Source organism: Protopterus annectens, chromosome 2.part1 (assembly GCF_019279795.1).
Source record: "Protopterus annectens isolate FY-2018-M chromosome 2.part1, PAN1.0, whole genome shotgun sequence".
NCBI lineage: Eukaryota > Metazoa > Chordata > Ceratodontiformes > Protopteridae > Protopterus > Protopterus annectens.
This window is the reverse complement of record NC_056729.1, coordinates 819,688,303-819,710,259: the sequence shown is the minus strand read 5'-3', so window position 1 is coordinate 819,710,259 and position 21,957 is coordinate 819,688,303. Positions and strand designations below refer to the sequence as shown.

Sequence of the window (21,957 nt, the reverse complement as noted above, 5' to 3'; positions counted from 1 at the left end):
TCCTTTTCAGCCATAAGTAAACAATCAGCCAGATACAAAAAATGACCAATGGAAATAATCACTAGCAATTATACACACATATATATATATATATATATATATATATATATATATATATATATATAAGAAAAGATTATAGAAAAAAAATTCTTTTTTATGAAGAAGGGAAGTAGTAAGAAGGTTGAAAAACTACCTTCAAAAGCAGTAAGAATTACACAAATGTATCTACAGTAAAGGTAAGGGAGAGAAAAAAAGAGAGAGGAGAGAGAGATAGAGAGATACTAACAATAGTAACAACAGCACACTAGTACAAAAAGAAAAGATTTAAACAGTGAGATAAATTTAGAGAAAATGTTTACAAAAAAATCACTTATCTACTTAGTAGCTTGATAGACACCAGGAACCATGTCTTTCATCTAGAGGCAGCAAATAAGATCTGAGGTAATGGGGGTTGGTGCATTCTGAGTAAGGGAAAAGCTTGTGAGTTCAAGGCTGCCATGAACGTTTACAGTGGCCAAGTCAGATCTGAGGGCTTGGCTCTGAACCTATCAGTTGAGGACAGACTGAAAACTGACATCAGATTTCAAGATTTTATTCTTAAAAAGGACAATCCTTTACATTTAGTAAAAGAGGTTGTAGATGAGGTACAGCAAGGATGGGATGAAAAATATATTCCTCTGTTGGAGAAAGGTGATGGAAATAAAGGTGATAAAAAGAAAATATAAATAATGAAAAAATGGGAACTATATTAGATCCTTTAATATTAGATATAATGGTGACACAAAAGAAACAACAGTGCTGTGTCTAGATATTGGCAGATGTTTTGTAAAATGCCAACAGTTTAGAAGTATTTTCCGAACCTCTTATACTTACCTATATGAGAGGACACAATAGTAATGAGATTTTATAAAAAGGGAAGAAAAGGAGAGTTTATTCAGAATGCAATAGATTAAAGGGGACTTGTATATGGGGAATATGTAAACAGTGTCCTTACATACTTATTAGTGATACTGTAAGTCTTCCTATTGTTGGAAAGTGTTGACAAGTTACAAATATTTTAATTGTTAGAGTAAGAGAGTAATATATTTGGCATCTTGTAAGATATGCTCATCATTTTACAAGGGGAAAACTGAAAGAGCTTTGAGAAAGAGGATTTATGAGTCCTAGAATGAAATCAAGAACAAAGTGGAAACTAATGCTTTATATAAACATTCCCTGAAATGCAAAAACAGTGAATTCACTTTTTTTTTTGGAACAAGTAGATCGTGACCCAAGGGGTGGGCAATGGGAAACATTTAAAGAAGACCTTACCTACCATTCGTTCTTGGTGCACGTAACTAAGGCGTTCCACTAAATTGCTTTATAACCTCCCCCTCCCTCTACTCCCATCCAAGATTTTAAATCCTCTTTTTTGCTTGGGCGCCAACTGCAAATCACCTTTTCTGTTTTACCTGCCTTCTGCGTGTGCCCTGTGGAGTGTAAGTTACGTTTTTGACAGCAGCCTTGTTTTCTGTATATGTTACTGCTATGACTTGTTAGTGGCATTCTCACATGCTACAATTGCTGCATATTTATTGGTGTGTTGGGTTTAATTTTACAAGTTTTTCCCTTAAAGTAAGACTGCACGTGTTTGAGCGGAACTTACTGTTGAACATTATTACCGAGTCATTTATAATCCTGTGGAAAAGACGATATATACTGTTTGTATTCAGTAAATGGTTTTAGTGGAATGTTGTATTACATGACATGAGGAGCAGACGTTTTCTCTCTTTTTGAACTGATAATGTATTACATAGGGCAGAGGGCTTTACAGTGGAATTACCTTGCTTTCTCTCTGATTTAAATGTATTTCTTTTCCCTGGCACTGCTGTGTATTAGAACGGGATTGCTTGAGCAGACAGCTGTTTTTGCTTTGTAATACTGTAACCCTATAACATCCCGAAAACAGAACTTGTGCAGACCTTATGTATTGCTAATTTGGTCCAGCACCGCATCTAGTAGATTGCTTTCCCTGCTGAATGCTTATACTTCTACTTGTCTATTTTTTATGTCTTTCTTATTTTTGCAAGTCAACCATAGCTCGTTTGTTAGCTCTGTACATTGCTCTTGTTGAGTGTCAGTCCCTATGACTACAATATTTCGCTGTTACACACCAAATTACCTTCTAACACTACTATCTGTCTGACAACGGCTGTATTATTTTCGCTCCTCATAAAGGGCTTACTGTACACCCATACCGTGCATGTATCAGCCTTTACTGAGGTCAGACCTAGCAAACATTGCCACCTAGTGGTCATATATTAGAATGGACTCTGATAGCTCAGAGCTGTAGTTATCTCATAACTACCAAGAGGTTAAGACTCTCCCAGCGCATCACATAGTTATTTGAATTCTGATGCCCCTAACCACGGTAATTGTGAGTAATTAACTGCTGAAATACTTTCAACAGATTACCTACTATATTCGGCTGTAACACTGCTCTCTAGTGAGACTGTAAACTAGTCCTCATCTAATATCCCTCTGCAAATTACAACTACAAAACAGATTATCTGTTTAACTTAACCCTGTCTATCTTTTTTATTCCAGAGTGCATCTACTGTGTCAGGAACCTTAATCAACTGTCCCTGAATCTGCAAGCTGAAATCATCAAACTCTTGTCTTGATACCTGCTTCTGCCAATCTAAAGGTTCATATATATCATTGTTACAGTGTGATAGCAGGCTGGTAGCAGTTCCAGTGTTATTTGCAGTTGGGCCCCATCCCTGTAGCAGCTTTCTCCACAATCCATGTAGTTTTAGCTAGCCCTCTAAACTCCTTTGTAGCGTACTTATGTTGTACACTTCCTTATCAATTGCTGGATCTTTAAGACTGTAAATTCCATTGCAAGCTCCTAGTTCCCCTTACTATCTTTTTTCACTACCACCTCTCCCCTTGTAGGTCCCCACAGCCATCCATATTACATACATTTGGCATATTTCTCTAAATCATCTACCAGTACTAAAGTATTTGGCATATTTCTGTAAACCATTACCAATAATAAAGTAAAGCTAAGGAACAGTCCCCAGGTTACTGATTGTTTTTTGAAAACATTGAATAAAGCTCCTTACCTACCATTCATTCTTGGTGCTGCCCAGCTCCGTTCACCCTCATTAACGCATGGGCTCACTCGGCTCCCCTACACTGCCCCTATTTCCCACATGCCCCCACTACACCTACATTTATTCTAGCCAGAACTCCTCCCACTTTTCCACTCTACCCAATCATCTAGGAACTCTCTTAACCCCCCCCCCCATTATCCACCTTATATCAATTAATCCACCTCACACTATGACTCAGACATCAGTACACTACTTTAACTTAACAATACTCACTACTCTACTCTCAACTCTTTGCTATCTTACCTACCTTCCTGCCCCCTCCTACACTTTACCTATGCATTCTACATCAAACGTCAAACAAACTTTCCCTCCATCTTTCGTCTCTATAGCCCATGCACTCTACTCTTCTAATACTACCCTCCTTTTTAAATTCATAGTGCTACCCAACCTGCCCCCCCACATCCCCCCCAATCCATCTAAATACACTATACTTCGTCACCTATACTCACTGTCCATAACAAGCTATACTACTCTCATACTGGATAAACTGTCTCTGTCTCTCTCCGGGGACATCCATCCCAATCCCTGACTCCTCCAACACTACACTCAACTCCCACCTTTATCTACCATATCCCTCCACTCCAAATAGTTTTCATTTCATTATCAATGCCCAAAGCCTTAGAAATAAAATTCCCATCTTCCATGCCTAGTTTTGTCCCATGACCAACCTGACTGTTGCCATCACAGAGACCTGACTTAAACCCCATATAAATAATAATGAAATTCTCCCATCAGGTTACCATATGCTACGCTCTGACAGACTCAACAAAAAAGATGGCAGAGTAGCCATATTCTACTCTTCCTCCTACACTGTTACTCCCTACACCAATCCCATTCCCACTTTCGCCAATTCTGAGCTTTGCATGGCCCTCTTCAAACTCAACAAGCACAAATCCATATGCATTGCCGCCCTCTATATTCCTCCAGGCAACAACCTCTCTATTCTTGAAGACATACTCTCCTGGTTTTCAACCAGCATCAAAAATGAAACAGTAATTCTAGGCCACAATCAACTCCGAATCCCCTTCCCTATATATCAACCTATACAACTACACCCAACTAATAAACTCTCTTACCAGACCAAACAAAGGTGGAACTACTGGTACCATCATTGACTGGATCTTAGTATCACATTCAAACCTTATCTCAGATACTGGCACCTTTTCTAATTCTCTCGCCGACCACCTGCCTGCATTTGCTGACTGTCACTTCTCTTCCCCTCTAAATCAACATCACTACATACAATCCTAGAACCTCTCCGACTTCAACCCACAAATATTCATAGACTGCCTAAAAGTTACTAATTGGTCACCCTTAAAAACTTTGCTCCTTGACAATGCCGTTGATTACTTTAACAAAACCTTCCTGAACCTTCTTAACAATCTTGCTCCACTAAAAACTAGAAGAGCTAAAGTTTCATCCTCCCCTTGCTTAACTAAGGAAACTAAACTAATAATGCACCTAAGCGATAAAAAGTGGAAACTTTGCCAAAAAAAAAAACAAGTCACCTGATGTCCTAACTGAAGTTAAACAACTCTTTAACACTGTAAAAAAACTAATAATCAGGGAGTGAAAATCATACTATAGCAAACTTCAATAAGAACACTTATCCGACCCTAGAAAATTCTGGGACTCAGTCTCCTCCCTTCTCCACCCAGGTAATACAGACAATCCATTCCCAAAGCTAAACCAAACTGATCTAGAAAATGCTTCTGCTTTCAATACCTTCTTCATAGAATCCATAGCCAAACTTACTACCAGCTTTTCTCACTACTCTCAGCCTCACCCCCTCAACCAATCCCCCTCCATCTCCATCCAATCTAAATACCGCTACCCCTATTTTTACCTTCTCTCCTGTTTCTACAAATAAAATAAAGAAGCTCCTCCTCCAACTAAAACCATGCACCCCCACCCCGGATAACTTACCCACAACCATCCTCAAATTGTCTGCAGACAGCATTGCTTATCCCATCTCTATCATAATAAACAGATTCATACTAGAATCAAATATCCCCTCACTCTGGCGACATGCTTTTATTATTCCACTCCATAAAGGAAGCAAAATCTCTGACACTTCTAATTTTCGGCCCATAGCCATCCTCTCTCCACTATCAAAAATCATGGAGAAGTGTATTCAATCCCAACTGAAGTCCCATCTGACCCTAAACAACCTACTAACCCCTACACAACATGTTTTCCGCCCCGGCCATAGTACCATCACTGCCCTCCTCTCCTTTCTTGATTTCATAAACCTCGCTCGCTACTCTGGAAAAATAGTTTCTACTCTATTCCTTGACCTCTCCAAAGCCTTCAATACCATTTCCCACCCCTTACTACTATCCCAACTCTCCTCTTTCAACTCTCCCCCCTACTATCTCCTGGTTCACCAGTTACCTCTCCGAAAGACAGCAAGCTGTCAAATAAAAAAATGCAGTCTTTCTTTCTACACACCCCTACCGGAGACCCCCAGGGTTCTATCCTTGGCCCCCCCCTCTTTAACATTTTCATTAATAACTTCCACCACTCTCTCCCACACTAATTCAATATGCTGATGACTCGACTATCATTTGTTCAGCAGACACCCCCTCTGTCCTTCTTCTCAAAACTCAGCTAGCGTTCTCTAATACCTAAGCTTGGATGCATAGTAATCACCTCGACTTAAATGCCAACAAAACAAAATTAATGATCATCTCCCCATCCAAAAATACCAATATAGACAAAACCTCTTTTCACAGTTACTGCTCAGAATAACAGCCCCATAGAATTAGTATCACATACTAAACTACTCTGTGTCATAATTGATGAAAATCTAAAATTTGACATCCATATCCAATCTAACATCAAAAAACCCACTAAAAACTAGGTCTGCTTTATAGAAAGAATCAGTACCTTACCCCCTCCAACAGACACACCCTCACCTCTACTTACCTTTTACTCTGTCTCATGTATGGTGCCCCCATTTCACTAATCTTCACCTAGGCTTACAGGCCAAGCTGGAAGCCTGTTACAACAAAATCTGCAAATTTTCCACCAACTCCAAAAACTCATCTCATCACTGTCTCTCCCTCCACTCTTTGAAATGGCTTGAACTTCCAAACTACCTTAAACTCCTCAAATTTTGTACTGCTCACAAGATTATATTCAGACCCTGTAGTTGTCCCTCTCTGTTCACCTCTTTAACGCCCTACATTCCATACTGCTCACTCAGATCTGAAAACCACAATCTTCTAAACATATATAAACCCTTTAGGCCCCCTGGCCACCTACTATTATCCTGCTCCTTAGCCAAATTCTGGAATTCTCTTCCAGCCCTCTTCGAAATATTCAGAGTCACTCTTAACTTCAGAACTCTTCTTCAATCACACCTCTTATCAAAGTGGGAATTCTCCTGTACCCCTCCCACATAAACTCCTCAATACTATCCCCCTAGTACTACATACCTCTACCTCATACCTCATTAACTCCCCTATATCCACTCCATTCACCACCATAAATGATCCCTTCCTCTCCCACCTCTCCTTTCTCCTCTTCATCCTCTTCTCATATTTTCTAGCAAAAAAAATAGTTTTTATCTGTACATAAAATACTAATTTTTTGTAAATAATTGTATGACTACATAATTCTCATATTTGTAAATCACTACTTAGAATTTAGAAATGTCTCGTCTTTTCTATAACTAACTGTATAGTATCTCTGTATGCTTCCACTGCTCTACTACCTAATTACTATGTATAACTTTTGTATACATGTGAGCATTTTTTCTTCTCCTCTATTGGTCTACATCGTAAACAATGTTTTTTTTTTTGACTATATGAATCTCAGTTTTTGGTAATTCATTACCTAGTAGTAGAAATGTTAATGCCTTTTTTAAGTAACTGCATATTATCCTTTGTACATTTTCACTGTTTTTCTACATAATAATTTTGTATAAGTTCTTATATGGTGACTACATCTGTGGAGCTTTTCTCCACGGGCCTCCACTGAAAATGGGCTCTTCCAGGCTCAGTGGACTATCCCGGTCATCAAAATGTGATAAATAAATAAATAAATAAATTGTTATGGCAGTTAAAAGTTAATGCCAGTAATTTTCCAGGGTTAAACAATCATGTTTCTACTGCCCCGGTGAAGTTACAATCACCAAAACTTTGAAAATTCCTTGTTTTTTAATCTTTTTTTATATTTGTAATTATTCATTTTTCAAATTTTTTCAACACTTTGTTAATTGAGTGTATGTGTATGTATGTATATATATATATATATATATATATATATATATATATATATATATATATACACACTACTGAAGGAAGAAGACCTAACAAATAATCCAAAACCACACTAACAGGAGCTGAGCAAGGGTCAAGTTCTCTCTGTCGAGACCAAATAAGGAATTTCTTCCACTTGCTAAGATAGATTTTCCTGATGGATGGTTTATGTGAAGCCAGAAGAATGTTGCGTACCGGGGAGGTAAGGTTATTCTGCCTGGCACTTACTGGAAGTGCAGAAAACAAGCTGTCAGCTTGAGACTGGATATGTTTGGGTGAATCAGCCTCTGCGAGTGTGAGATTAATTCCAGAGTTGGATCCAGAATCCATGGTTGGTGTACTAGGTGAGGCCAAAGGAAGGGAAAACAGATTTGTCGGGGCCAGTAGGGTACAATGCGGATTACTCTGCTTGTCAGCCAAAGGGCCTTCTTTAGAAATTGTGGAAACAGGGGAAGGGGAGGGAAAGCATACAGACGTCCTATGGGCCAATCATGTATTAGACTGTCCCTCGGGGACTCCCCTGTGGGGGAATTAGGGCAAAATAGCTGCTGCATTGGTGATTTGCTGGAGAGGCAAATAGATAGCAGCAAGGCTAGTGCCAGCAGATGAAGATCTTTGCCACTATGGTTGAATTTTGGGACCACTTGTGAGGCAGGAGGATAGATCTGCTCAGTTTGTCTCCAATCACATTGGAATTCCCAGGAATGTGCACTGCTATCAGAAAGCGGTTGGAAGCTATCACCCATTGCCAAATTCTCATGGCCTCTCGACACAATGGCCAGGACTTGGTTCCCCCTTGTTTGTTGATGTACCAGACCACTGGCATGTTGTCAGACTGGATAGAAATTGTCCCTGATGGGAGGACAGATTGGAATGTTTGCAACACTAGAAGCACTGCCGTTCATTCTAGTACACTGATATGCAGGTTGGCCTCCATGGTTAACCAAGTGCCTTGGACCGTCTTTCTCTGAAAATGCCCCCCTCCCCCACCTTATTAGGGAAGCGTCCATGGTCACTGTGGCCTTGGGCTGAGATGGGGAGAAACGGCAACTCCATAGGTCTTTTTCTGGCTTCATCCACCAGCTAAATCTTGTTTGCATCACTTTGTTATGCAGATCTGAAAGAACATAGGATGGTGCAAAGGGGACCACTGTGTTAGTAGGAGCCATTGAAGAAGTCTCATGTGTAGTCTCACTAGGGGAACTATTGCAATTGATGTTGCCATTGATCCTAAAAGTTGAAGGACAGCAGCTGGAACCTTGTCTTGAGAGAGTATCACCTGGAGCTGGGACCTCAGTCTTTCTAATCTGTGATCTATCAGGGAGACTAGGCAAGATTGGGTATTGAAAGATGCTCCTATAAATTCCAAGGTTTGAGAAGGAGTCAACTTGCATTTCTCCCTGTTTGTAAAGATTCCTAGGTATTTTGCTAGTTTTAGTGTATTTTAAGGCTGTAACCAGTAGATACTTGGTGGGGGCGGTAAGGAGCCAATCGTCTAAGTACAGAAACACTCGGAATCCTTGCAGTCTCAAGTGAGCTGTTACCACTGCCATGCATTTGGTGAACACTCTGGGGCCTGTAGAGAATCCAAAGGGCAGCACCCAGAATTGGTAATGATTGGCTCCCAGCCTGACAAATAAATCTGGAGCATTTGTCCATTTTCATTGGTAATACGCATCCTGAAGATCTATTGAGCACATCCAATCATCTTTCTCCAGGAAGGGTAGGATAGACTGAACCGTGACCATCCAGAATTTTGTTTAGTTGACAAGTTCATTCAGAATGCTGAGATCCAAAATTGGTCTCCAGTCCCCTGTCTTTTTTGGCACTAAAAAGAACCTTGAGTAAAATCCGGATCCTATTTGGTCTGGTGGGACTGCTTGGATGACTTTTTTGAGACAGCTTTCGTATTTCTTGAGCTGCTGCTTCCCTTTGACTGGTTGGAACATCAGGAATTTGTCTTGATGGCTTTGGGTAAATGCTGAATGGTATGTGATAACCTCTGGCTATGATATTCTTCACCCAAGAATCTATGGTTATTGTTTGCCAGGCAGGGTGGTGCAGACAGAAACATCCCCCAACTGCTTCCAGAGGAAAGCAATTGGGCCACTCTTCAGGAATGCTGGTAGGGCTGTCCAGAGAAAGAATCTCTGGACCCCTGGTTAAGCAGAACCCTCTGCCACTGTAGGGGTGTCTTCCTGATGAGTTACCCCCTCAGCCTGGGGAGTAAACTCGCCACGTGTGTCACGGAAAGGACTCTGGGATTTCTTGTGCCACATCTTTCCACTCTGATTCCTAGAGTAGGATCATTGGGGGGGGGGGGATACATCCATGGCAAATAGGGTCTTGCCATCCTTTTCACACTTGGCTAACATGTCTTTCACTTTTGGGCCACAAAGGGAAGAAGCTTACACTGAAGCTTTAAAAAAGGAAGAATTAAAAGGGTCTGCAAAGTCACAAAGGCACATGCAGGTGTGATGTCTCATGACACTGCCTGAACCTGCAGCTCTAGCTGTCTCTTTGGTAGCATGAGAGATTAACCACATGGACGAGCTGGATATAGATTCCAGGGTCGTAAGCCGTGAGGCAACTTTGTCACGTACCTCGTCAGAAACTGCTCCTGCTAAGGTTCCAGGGAGTTCTGAAGCCTAGTAAAGTGTGCCAGATAATTCAAGGACCAAATGACAAAGGTCGATGAGGCAAACACTTATTTCCCTAACCTGTCCACCGCCCCAGACTCCCTGTTTGGGGGGGTGGACAGTCTGGCTCTCCCCAATTAGCTCCTTCCTAGTGTCCGCTGCCGCCACCATAGCATCTACCGGAAGACCTTTGGACCAGTGTGGACTTTCTTCAGGCGGTGGCAACATTTTGTCTGATCTCCAGGGGATTGGTTCAACAGTATCAGGACTCTCCCATGCGCACTGCACAACGAGTTGGGCTAGTTCTTCTGCAGGCAGGGTCACCCAAGACGTAGAGGGTCAAACACAAAAAGCCTGCAATAATACAGACTCCTCAGAGGAAGGGTTGGTGGGCTTCCATTCTCCCCGCTGCTTTAAAATTTCCACTATGTCTCCAAAGGAGACATCCTCAGGGGACAACCGTGGGGATCCCTCTCCTTCATCGTAGTCCGTATCTTTTGGTGAGGGACTCTTCAGTGGAGTGCACATGCTTCCTTTTGCATGATCTCTTGCATGGTACCTCTTCAGCGGGGGCTTCTGATGAGGACTCCGAAGAGAGGGCACCCTGTGTTAGGGTATCTTGAGGCTCTTGTGCTCGATGTCCTGATGTGGTGACCTGAGTCAGCTGCTTTTCAGAGGGAGGACATATCTGGTATCCCAATGCTGATGGTTTGCCTACAGAGGCAAGGGCCCTCTCCACGGCTTGGAAAGCTGGCCCGCCTAAAGAGAAGTGGGAGCCCAGAACCAAAAAGGACAACCTTGGAATCACACCCCACTCTGACGAGCCCACTCCCAAGGAAGGAGCCCCAAGAGGACTTGGTACTGCCAAGTCTCCCAGAACCGTAGTAGATGACAGCATAGAAAAAATTGGCACAGTACTAGGGGTCACAGTGCCAGCAGCCCAGTCACGATCCCAAGGATGGCTTGGCTCTGAGTGAGCCAATGACCAAAGGGTCGGCTCTGGAACCACGGTGAGGTCCACCAGTGGAACCGAAGAAGTGGGAATCAGAATAGGTGTCAGTGCCAGGTGCTTTGATACCTGCAAGGAGGTCAAAGGAGGAGAATATGTAGGAGTCCATGGAGAAAAACTCCCAACTTGGGAGGGGAGTCCTGGAAGGTGTTGAAATCCCTCTGGCCATCAGCAGCTGATCTATAAGTTGCACCACATCCAGTTCCGAGAGGCTCATGGAGGATCGGGTAGATATTCCCGACAGAGAATTAGTGTTCCAAAAAAGGGCTATATTGCTCTCCAAAGAAAGGATCTGCCATAGGGGAGTATCGGGTCCGAGGTACAGTTTCTCTTATCAGCACTGTATTCTCAGGACCAGTAAGATGTACAGGGAGGGGGGAGGTGACCAGTATTGGATGTACTATTGTTGGTGCCAAACAGCATGGGGTTGAAGCACTAGTTGAAGCCATGGTCAGTGAAGTGGGCATTAGTGGTACCGTGGCTGGTGCAGGAGGCAATGTCACTGAAGATGGCACCAAAGTAAATGATCATGGTCTTGGAACTGAGGTCGGCACCATGGAGGATGGGTGAGGCCCCGGAGCCAAAGTTGTTGGTGCCAATTTAGGTATTTTAGGTAGATTTCTTGTCACTAGAATGAGGTGAAGAAGGGACTGAGAGACTTCTTTTCTTATGCTGTTTTTCAGGAGGGGGTGAGTCCTCCAACCCAGAAATAGCCTCTGAAAAAGGAGCTCTTAGAAGGCCTTTTAGAATTAGTTCGTCCTTTTCTTGTTTAGGGTATGAGAACTGAACCCTTTACAAATTTTGCAAGGTGGTTGAATCGAGAGGTGTGGAACACCCAGGCAGTAAACACAAGATAAATGAATGTCCAAGTTAGGCATTTTGCGACCGCATTGGTGGCATTGCTTGAAACCTGTTTTCCCTTTCTTTTCAGACATGGCGGGAACAACTGGTAGCGAATATCAGTCACAAACAAAAACAATACAACTTACAAGCTCTATATAAGAAAAACAGATAGAGAAGTGTTTTTTTTTTTTCAATAGAAAAAAGGGAAGGGATACCAACAATGGTATTAAGATTACGTCAAAAGGTAAACAAAAAGAAGGGAGAGAGAGAGAGGGAAGGCCTGTACCAATGATAATACTTGAGAGTACCACATTGGTAAGGAAAGTAGGAGAAAACACTTAATATGGAGTAAATGTTTAGCGACTAATAGAAGAAGGGGATTATCAAAGTAAAAAAGGTGAACATCTGTAGAAAAAAGTTTTAGAATAATAACTTTTTAAAGTACTTAGCTGAGAGCTGGCTTGACACGTCTTGATATCAATGAGGCAAACGAGATCTGAGGTAACAGGGAGAGGGGCACTATGGGTAAAGCTTAGCTCGAGAGTTTTTGACTGGCACAAGCTTGTTATAAGGCCAACTCTGTTCCGAAGACGGAACCGACACCCACCAGTAAGGAATGAATGAAGATTAACAACACCCAATCGGGTTGTTGTCTACATCAACAGAATGAAATGTTATAGGTTAATATTATGGAGGACAGAGTTAAGTTTGTTAGAGGTCCAGTCTATGTTAAGGTCAATGAGCAGGATGGTTTCTTGCTTGAAAGTAAGTTATAAGAAGCTAAGTACGTTTTCAGTAGTTTTGGCATTTTTGGGGGAGGGGAAATGTAGGCAGCTACAAAGATTATGGATTTCTGATTGTTTAGGTGGAATTTGGCTATTAGTATTTCTCCTTTGCTGTATTGTGGAATAGTTTGAAGGTGGATATAGATTTGTAAAGTTGGCTTGAAAGATGATGGCAATCTATCCAGCCCATTTACCTATGCAGCCTTTCCTAATAATGGTGTAACAGGGAGGAATGATATCCTCATCTTTTATTTCAAGTCTCAATCAGGTTTCAGTGATAACTAGGATGTGGAGTTGATGGAGTTCAATCCATGCATGAAGATCTGATATATTATTGCAGATGCTTTGGACATTGAAATTATATATTTTTAGGATGGAGGAAGAAAATGACATTTGTTGTGCTTTAGAGGAAGAGGGTATTCATGCATGGGGTTTGGATGGATTGGTTGTTGGGTTTGTTTAGGTGGGGCTTGTGTTTGTCCAGAGTCAAGGTGTACATACCCACTCTCTATTCATATATTGAGGTAGTTGGTTGAGTTTTTCAGGTTCTAGAAAAGTAGTTTTGGTACTTCTTTTGCACTGGAATGTGGGGATTTGTATTTGTATATTTTTGAATTGGATTTTGTGTTGTATCTGTGGACAGAGATAAGTAGGTCTTTGTAGAAGACCTGGTTTTAGGTAAGGCATGGCAGTTTGCTGTGAGGGAGAGGTTAATTTGCTTTTTGCAATGGATTGAACTCCATCATATATGTAAAGCCATGGAAAGAATTATCATGGAGATGATCAACAGAGGTATAGTAAGCCTCCAGACACTGGGCTCAACCCAGCTTGGTTTCGTAAAGGGCAGATCATGCCTACTCAACCAGGTGGACTTCTTTGAGAAAGTCAACAAAGCAATGGATGAGGGCAAAATCGTTCACACTGCCTACCTTGATCTGGCCAAGGCATTTGAAACAATATCCCACTCAGGCATTGTTGACAGACTCAAGAGGTTAGGTACAAACCCATATGTCACCTGGCTGATAGCCAACTGGCTCACAGACAGGACCCAGGAAGTTAGAATTGGCGAGTCCACCTCTACAAAGAGGCCAGTCACAAGTGGAGTCCTTCAGGAATCAGTCCTCGGGCCGCTCCTTTTTGGCATTTACTTCTCAGAAGTCAAGGCCAATGTCAGTGGTCTCTGGCTGACTAAATTTGCAGATGATTGCAAATTAGGAGCTGTCACTGAATCTCACACTGACACAAATATTCTCCGGGAGGGGCTGACACAGACAAACAACTGGTGTCAGAGTTATGGACTAAAACTAAATGCCAAGAAATGCATAATAGTATCCTTTGGGAAGTCATCCATCCCTGGTAACTATCATATTGACAACACACCCCTTAGAGTTGATCCAGTAGTCAGGGACTTAGGGGCATACATAGATAGTAATCTAGCCTTTGATAATCAAGTCTACAGTGGTGAGGAAATCATTCTATGTTGCGCAACGTATAAACAAAGGTATGACATCTAAGTCCAAGGAAGTCATTGTTCCACTGTATTCGGCATTCATCAGACCTATCATTCAGTACAATGCCCCTTTTGGTATGCACCTAACCAGGCATATCCAACTGGAATGTCCATAAAGGTTCCTCACTAAAAGAATACAGGGCATAAGTAATATGTCCTATGCAGACCGCATCATGGCCCTATCCCTGTATTACATCTCCTACAGGGTTTTGTGGGGAGATCTATGCCTGGCATACAGGGCATTGTCAGACCCCACTCTGATGGACCTCCTGCATATCCACAAAACAAACAGTATCAGAATTACCCATTGTAAAGACTTGAAACTTGCCTGTGATATAAACAGGATCTGCTGGAGAGATAGGTATGTATCCCACAGACTACCCCGTCTATGGAACAGGCTCTCCATCCATGTGAAACAGAGCCCCTCCCTAAACCAATTCAAGTGAAACTTGGACAATTGGATGGGAAACCGTAAATTTATCCTTGGTTTGGCACCTGTGTCTCTGATGCAAACAGGTAACCTGTAAATGGTTCATCTCCCAGGACCATGCTTACACTTATCAAGGGTATCAGAACTTGTCAGATATTTGGGATGCATGGCTAGGCTTAAAAAGACCTTTATGGTTGTTAGCCTTCTAAACAACTATGAACCTATAAGTAGTTAATTGGCTTAGGATAGTTAAAGTTCCTATTAGGGGAAGTATACATACACATATATATATATATATATATATATATATATATATATATATATATATATATATATATATATACACACACACACATATAGATATATATATATATACATAACAGGAGGTGTGAAATAGTAGTTGCATGGAAGAGTATAGAAAGGAAATGGGGGACAGAAGACTACAAAAAATATTACGATGCACCTATTGGGTATAGGGGTTGACATGGTGTGACACAATGTTGAAATAAAACACTGTGTGAAGAAATGGTATTGAAAGAATAGTATTATTCTGTTTTATTCACTGTCTTTTCAAACTGTTGCTAGTATGATTATTAGCTTGAATAAAAAGCTGCATGAAATATAAAGTGTTAATCTAAAATAATGTAAAATGCTGAAAAATAGAAAGTAATATATGTGCTGGCAAACATATAATAGCTTAAATAGATTGTGGCATCCATATAAGTATGTTATTGAAAAACAAAGTCTGTAAAAATAACTACGTAGATGGCAGCTGCAAGGACATCCATGAAGTAAAGCTGAAACATCAGTAAAGTAAAGGAATGTAACATCAAGTTTCAGATAGTGCTGGAACACTAAGTTTCAGATAATGCAAGACTGAATTTCCTGGACCAGAGAATCAAGGAGAACTCATAAATTAAAAGAACAAAGAAAAACTGTTCTACAAAGAAAGAACTGTTTTACATCAGACTCTGGAAAATACCAGATCTACTGGTATAAATGTAACTATGCATAAATAGACTTTGGGAATTTGCTATAGAGAGCTGACAGCATAAGTATTGCATGTTTGTAGAACCAAAAGTCAAATGTAACAGAAATGTCGTACTTACTAAAGCAGTTTATTGAAGCAGTTTGCCTCAGTGTATTTATTGTACTTAGTACAATCCAGTATCTAAAAGTAGCTGTTCATACTAAGAGTTAATATACTGTGATGTGTATGCATGTAAATGCAACTAACAGCAAGATAAACAGAAAGACGTGCATAGAATTCACAGAATTCTTCAGGTATCACAGAGCAGTGAAATAGATCCAAGAACTGAAGAAATACATCTGCAGAAATGAACAAATATATTTGCTGTGCACAGTTTTTGTGTATGGACTTAGAAAAATATACTTTTCAATTGACATGTGGCTCAACATCATCCTCCAGAAGTGACTGCACTTCAAGGAAATTTGACTGAAAATGAGAAGCTTTAGTTCCATGAATTTGATTTATTCCTCACAACAAATAGATTAACTGAAATGCCTAAGTAGATTCAGTGTGCTGCATTCCTTTATGTTGCTGGGGAGATTCCATAAAAGGTATGCAACTCTTACTCTTCCTATTGAAGAAAAAGACAAAATAAATATCATTTGGAGAGAATTTCAGTAAATTATTGGAAACCCAGCATGAATTTGTAATCTTTGCATTTGTTCTTCAAGGCAGTATAATATCCCACAACAGATTCATAAGAAAGTAGTAGGCAATCAGTCTGCCAATTATTACAAGCCTAGCTAAAAATTCCTATTCAAAAGTTCCCTCTAGCCTCAAGAAAGGCTCTAATGGGGTAGAATCTGAAGCTGTGCATCTAATTATCTAGGTTTATCTTGAAGTTGGCATGCAGTGGATGTTTGTTCCAGAGGTGGCAGATATGCTGGGATATGAATCTGTCACACCAATGTGTCTTATTTATCTGCTGATGAAGTTTTAGTTCCTTTAACTGAGTATATGAGGCACTATCAGTTATCCGAAGGAATAATAGGTCAAATATGGATGGATTTTTCATGGCTCAAAAGGCTAAAAACAGCTCTCTATGGTGAAGTCTGTAAGAGAGTGAGTACAGAGAAAGGGCTGCCAATCTCTCTTGATAATTACAATTTTTGAGGCCATTGATCCTTTTAGTTATGAATCTCAAGTTGTGTGATATGTTTAGACAATATATGCCAAAAGGTGCATTATATTGGGTCTATTTCACTTAGTCGAACTGTCATTTTAGCGAACATCCATTTATCGAACCCTTTTGAGCGAAAGCTCACTTCAATGAATAATCATTTTTGTAAACTTTCACACAGGGAAAGAAACTAGTCAGCCATCATCAGGAGTATGCCCCTTTCCCCTACTGTAGTGTAATCTCGGAGTTGGTATATTTAGTTAGGGCATTGGGGGGAATGAAGCCCCCCACTTAGCTTTGTTTAAGATTTTGTAGTTTTTTTGTCTGGTTGGTAGCTGATCTACTTGTGTATTTCCCTGTGTGACAGTTGGCTGAAATGGTCATTCATTGAAGTGAGGTTTTGCTCAAAAGGGTTCGATAAATAGGTGTTCGCCAAGATGACAGTTCCACTAAGTGATATAGACCCTTATATTCAATCATGGATCTGATAAGATATGAGTAAAGGGAAATTAAGACTTCTCTGGATCAAGTGCAGATGCCTTTGGAAATTAGATGGGCCGAACAAAAGGATTATGAACTACTGTGGAGACATAATTGGCTGATTAGGGGGGTGTATCTCCTATATGGTAAGTAAAACCAGTTTGTTAACCAAAATGAATTATACTACATTTTTTACACTTAACTTGAGACTATTGTCATTTCGTCAGTTTCTAACATGATCTACCCCATGTTGGAACAATTGTGAGTCAGCTGCAGATCAAATAACAATGCCTGATTTTCAGTCATCTTTAAACTTAGTTAGCCATAGGCCAACAGTGCAGACTTCAAGCTCTGAGAAGTATGTGCAAAATAGGAGAGGGTCCAAAACTGAGCCCTGTGATATACCACTGGTACCTCTTGCTTTCAGAACTGGCAACTGCAACTCTAACCACATAGGTTCTGTCAGGCTGCCAGTTAACTATCCACCGCACAATATAAGGTTTTATATTCAGATCTACAAGTCTGTCAATAACGCCTTTATGGGGAATAGTGTCAAAGGCACTGGTCAGGTCTACATATGCTCTATGGACTGCATAGCTACTATCCACTCTGTTATTTTTTCAAATAAATTAATGAAGTTAAAGAGGCAGGACTTTCCTTTGACAAAGCCAAAATGATGAGGACCCAGGGTTAAGAGATCTAATATGTCCAGATTATACCTCTCAACTTCTTAGCGCAAGAAATCTGAACAAAGCCTAAAATAAGTGGGGACAAAGCCCCACAAATATGGACAGATTTTAAATACTGCTTTTAAAAACTTAGAATATTGCTAGAATAATAGGACTTTTTTTAGCATGCATTTTCTGAAGTATGCAAAGTCGGAAAGTCAAATGTATGTCATCATTTAGTGACTTCAATCCTCAGTGATTTGCCATAATATCACATATTATATGAATATTTTATGAGGAAAATACCAAAAATATGAGATAAAGATCTGGACGTTTTGCAAAAATCTAGACATCTGAGAGGCATGGTCCAGATTAATTCATTCTGAGATAATGTGCTCCATAGCTTTACATATGAAGCTAGTGAGACTAATGGGTCTGTACTTATCAAGGTCCATGGTTGGTCCACTTTGTGTAGTGTAACCAGTGGAGAAGCTTAAATTAAAGAGGCTAAATGTGTGATCAGAAAGGACATATTTGGCACTGATAATTCGGTAAACTGCTAAATTATCAGGTCCCATGGATGAATTATTCTTAGCTTTTGAGAGGGCTGATCAAACTTGTTGCATAGTAATTAAAAGCAGTGGTTGGGATTGTGGAACTTGCGAAATAGCTAAAAATGTGGTTGGAGTATAATTTGCACTAAATTTGTTAGCTAGGATATTAGATATTTGGGTTTTGGAGAGCAGTATTATTGTGGATTAGCTGAGAACATTGTTGGGTGTTTGTTCATAACTTGCTGACACAGGTAAAGAAAGGTTTGCAGTTATTTTTGATTCAACGGTGGTGCAGCGGTTAGCGTTGTTGCCTCACAGCAAGAGGTTCTCTGGTTTGATCCTCAGCTGGGGTGCCTTCTATGTGGAGTCTGCATGTCCTCCCTGTGGCCGCGTGGGATTTCTCCGGGTGCTCCGGTTTCCTCCCACATCCCAAAGACATGCTGCAGGTGGATTGGACACTCTAAAATTGGCCCTAGGTGTGAGTGCATGTGTGTGTGTCTTCTGTGGAAGGTTGGGCACTGGGCTGGAAACTCGACACTAAAACTCCACTGTCAATCATGAGCGGACAGGTGATCCGTTGTGGCGACCCCTAACCGGGAAAAGCCGAAAGAGGAAAAAAAAAAAATCAGCTGTGAGCTTCCTAATGTTTCTCTTAAGCTGTGAGGCATAGTCCTGGCTAGTCTCTTCAGTGTCAGACTGAGTTTATTATCAGGAGACCTCTTTCTTTTTTATAAGCATCTCGGTCAATATAGGTGCCTGGTACCTCTTCCCTCACCAGCACTTGTGGCATGTCATCTGCTTTTTCCAAAATCACTGAGCATCATTCTCCCTTTTCAGTGATAGGTATATGTCTAGCCCTAGAGTATTTGCTAGACTCCTGACTGTTAGCTCTGCCCCTAGGAACACCACCATAGGGGTCTGTAGGGACAGACAGAAGATACAATGACTCTCAAAAGGCCACAGTGGAATTGTCCATCAATGGAGAGCAGAGAGATGGTGAATTAGAAAAGAAGCTGCTCAGGCATGTCTATAACCGTCTTCCTTTGCTTAGGAGTTGGAAGGGGGGCATGTGAGGGACTGGCACTAGAATCTAGCCACTGGTTCTCAAGATAAATGTTAAAAGAGCTGAGCCTACTTCTGATGCTTTTTAGTGTAAAAGGTAAACAAATTATACATGAGTACATGTAATGTGACTCCCCTAAACAAAACAAACAAGCTGTATGGGAATCTTTCAAAGAAATTTGCCCTCCTCACAGGCAATTTTTATTTCTTTTAGAGATAAGAAACAACAACTACAACTTTCTAATAACAAGGGTGGAAAGCACCAAAGGGGTACTTTTCTGCTCAAAAATAAAAAGCCGATAGCTGAACCACTGACAATGCAGTGAAAACCAAGTCTGACTGAAATCATCAATGGCAAGAAAGTCATGTATTTTGGCACCTGTAGCACTGATTTTATTCGCTCATTGTCTGTAGCTTTCTCAGATGTATGGAGTGAGTGTAAGGTGCCCAAAAGTTTTCCTATACTGGCTGGACATCTGATTCTTAGCAGACTATGTCCCATATAGTTATATGCTACTATAACAGTGATATAATGATGAACACCAATAATTCTGTGGAAATTGCTCACTTGTATGCAAAGAATGTTTCTGAATACTACTACAAAAGTTACTCAGAAGTACAGGGGATATTCTATGCTTACTTGATTTGACCTCCATTTATTATATTGATATGGGGTCACTGAAAATGCTCTGTATGCCCTGTTTCGTTTGTAGAGAAGTAACAATCAGTACAGAGAACTACAAGAAAACAGTCTGAATGCAGAATAAGAGGTAATACTTCAGTAAGGACGAATACATGTACACATGTTACAGAATGGAAGTAAGAAAGGGCAAACACACCTGCAAAAATCTTCAAAGTTTAGCTCGGCTCTTCCTTTCTTCCCAAAAAGATGTACAAGTATTGTTGTATCTGTCAGCATACTCTCTTCAATGTGCTTCAAGTAGAAAATAAAATGTAAGATGAAATTAAAACTTACAAGTAACAAATATTTAAAGCTGATATTTTGAACAGATGCATAATTTTTTATTTATAATAGCTGTCTTCTTTGATCTTTCTCAGTACTCAGGGAAATTAGCATAATGATGTGTGACACATCTATTACACCTCAGAAGAGATGCTGCACATTAAGGATGGGTGGAGCAGATTCAGGCACAGCACTGAAGCTCTGTCAATTATACCTGCCTGCTGTCTTCTGTACCAAGTGCAGTATGTCTGTAATTATCAAAAACTGTGCTTCAACAATTTATAATATATTAACATTTTTAAATACTTGATTATGCTGACTCCTACCCCAAATTAAAAAGTCAATAATATCTGAACCAATAAGAAACACTATATAAATATTTCCCTCACTCTGTACGTTAACTTCCAAAAATCAACTTACTGATTGATAAGTGATGCATCTTGTTTTTGAAATAAATATGTCTCAATTTTAAAACTGTAAGTTCCAGTGCTATGCCCTCTTACTAAAAACACAAACAAAATTTGCAGTATTTTTTTAATTTAAAGCATCTAGTTTTTAATAAATAATTTGCTAAAAACTGATATGTTTATTATGGCTTTTGAAAAAAAAAAGTAAATACATAAATAAATAAATAAACAGATCTCGGTAAAAGTGGTTAGCACTGTTGTCTCATAATGCTTGCTTTTCCTCTTCAGTTCTTGGCCATGCTGCCTTCTTTGTGGAATCTGCATGTAGTCAGCATCTGTTTGGGTTATCACTGGGTGCTCTGGTTTCTTCATACAGCACTAAGGCATGCCCATAGGCAAAATGTTGTCATTTAAATTGCCCAGTGATGTGTGTGCAATGTGTAAGTGAATATTTGTGTGTACATATCCTGCAATAGGCTGGCATCCTATCCAGGATTAGTTTCAATGGATGTGAACATTAAATTCCAACTCACATGACTCTGAACTGGATAAAGCTGGTATATCAGAACAAGTAAATGCATGATACATAAAGCATGATGTGCCTGATAAGTTTGTAAATGATTCTTCTCTTGCTTACTATGTGCTGCTAATTTGCAAATGTACACTTCTTTCACACAATACCTAAATGTAAGCTTAAAACAAAAACATGAGTACATCCTTAGAAATGTCTATATTTGTAATTTATTTCCACAATCAAAGACTAGAAATAACACTCTACACATGGAAATGGATTACATATGGAGTGACTGATACACGAGCCCTTGACTTCCACATATGCCAACATGATAAGTCTCTTGACATAAACTACTATGTCAAAAGATTTTACCATTCAAGAAGCAATCAAAGAGGTGGGCAGTGCAACCCTCCTCCTTCAAAGTAATTAAAAAGCTTCACTATGCTGCATTTTCAAAAAGGCACACCCACTCCATCAATGCCCTCCCCTAGCATGTTCTGCCAAAAGATGTCTTCAACA

The 21,957-nt window shown here is 40.2% G+C and overlaps 1 protein-coding gene across 2 annotated transcripts in view; it reads right to left on the bottom strand.

The window, feature by feature from the left end:
- Positions 1-21,957, bottom strand: part of MICU3 (mitochondrial calcium uptake family member 3) — a 1,861,160-nt gene that overhangs the window by 561,384 nt on the left and 1,277,819 nt on the right. For both annotated transcript variants that reach the window (XM_044062504.1, XM_044062503.1), the window contains exon 8: positions 20,393-20,487. In XM_044062504.1, the coding sequence (XP_043918439.1) occupies positions 20,393-20,487 (95 nt within the window). The remainder of the gene's footprint in view (positions 1-20,392; positions 20,488-21,957) is intronic.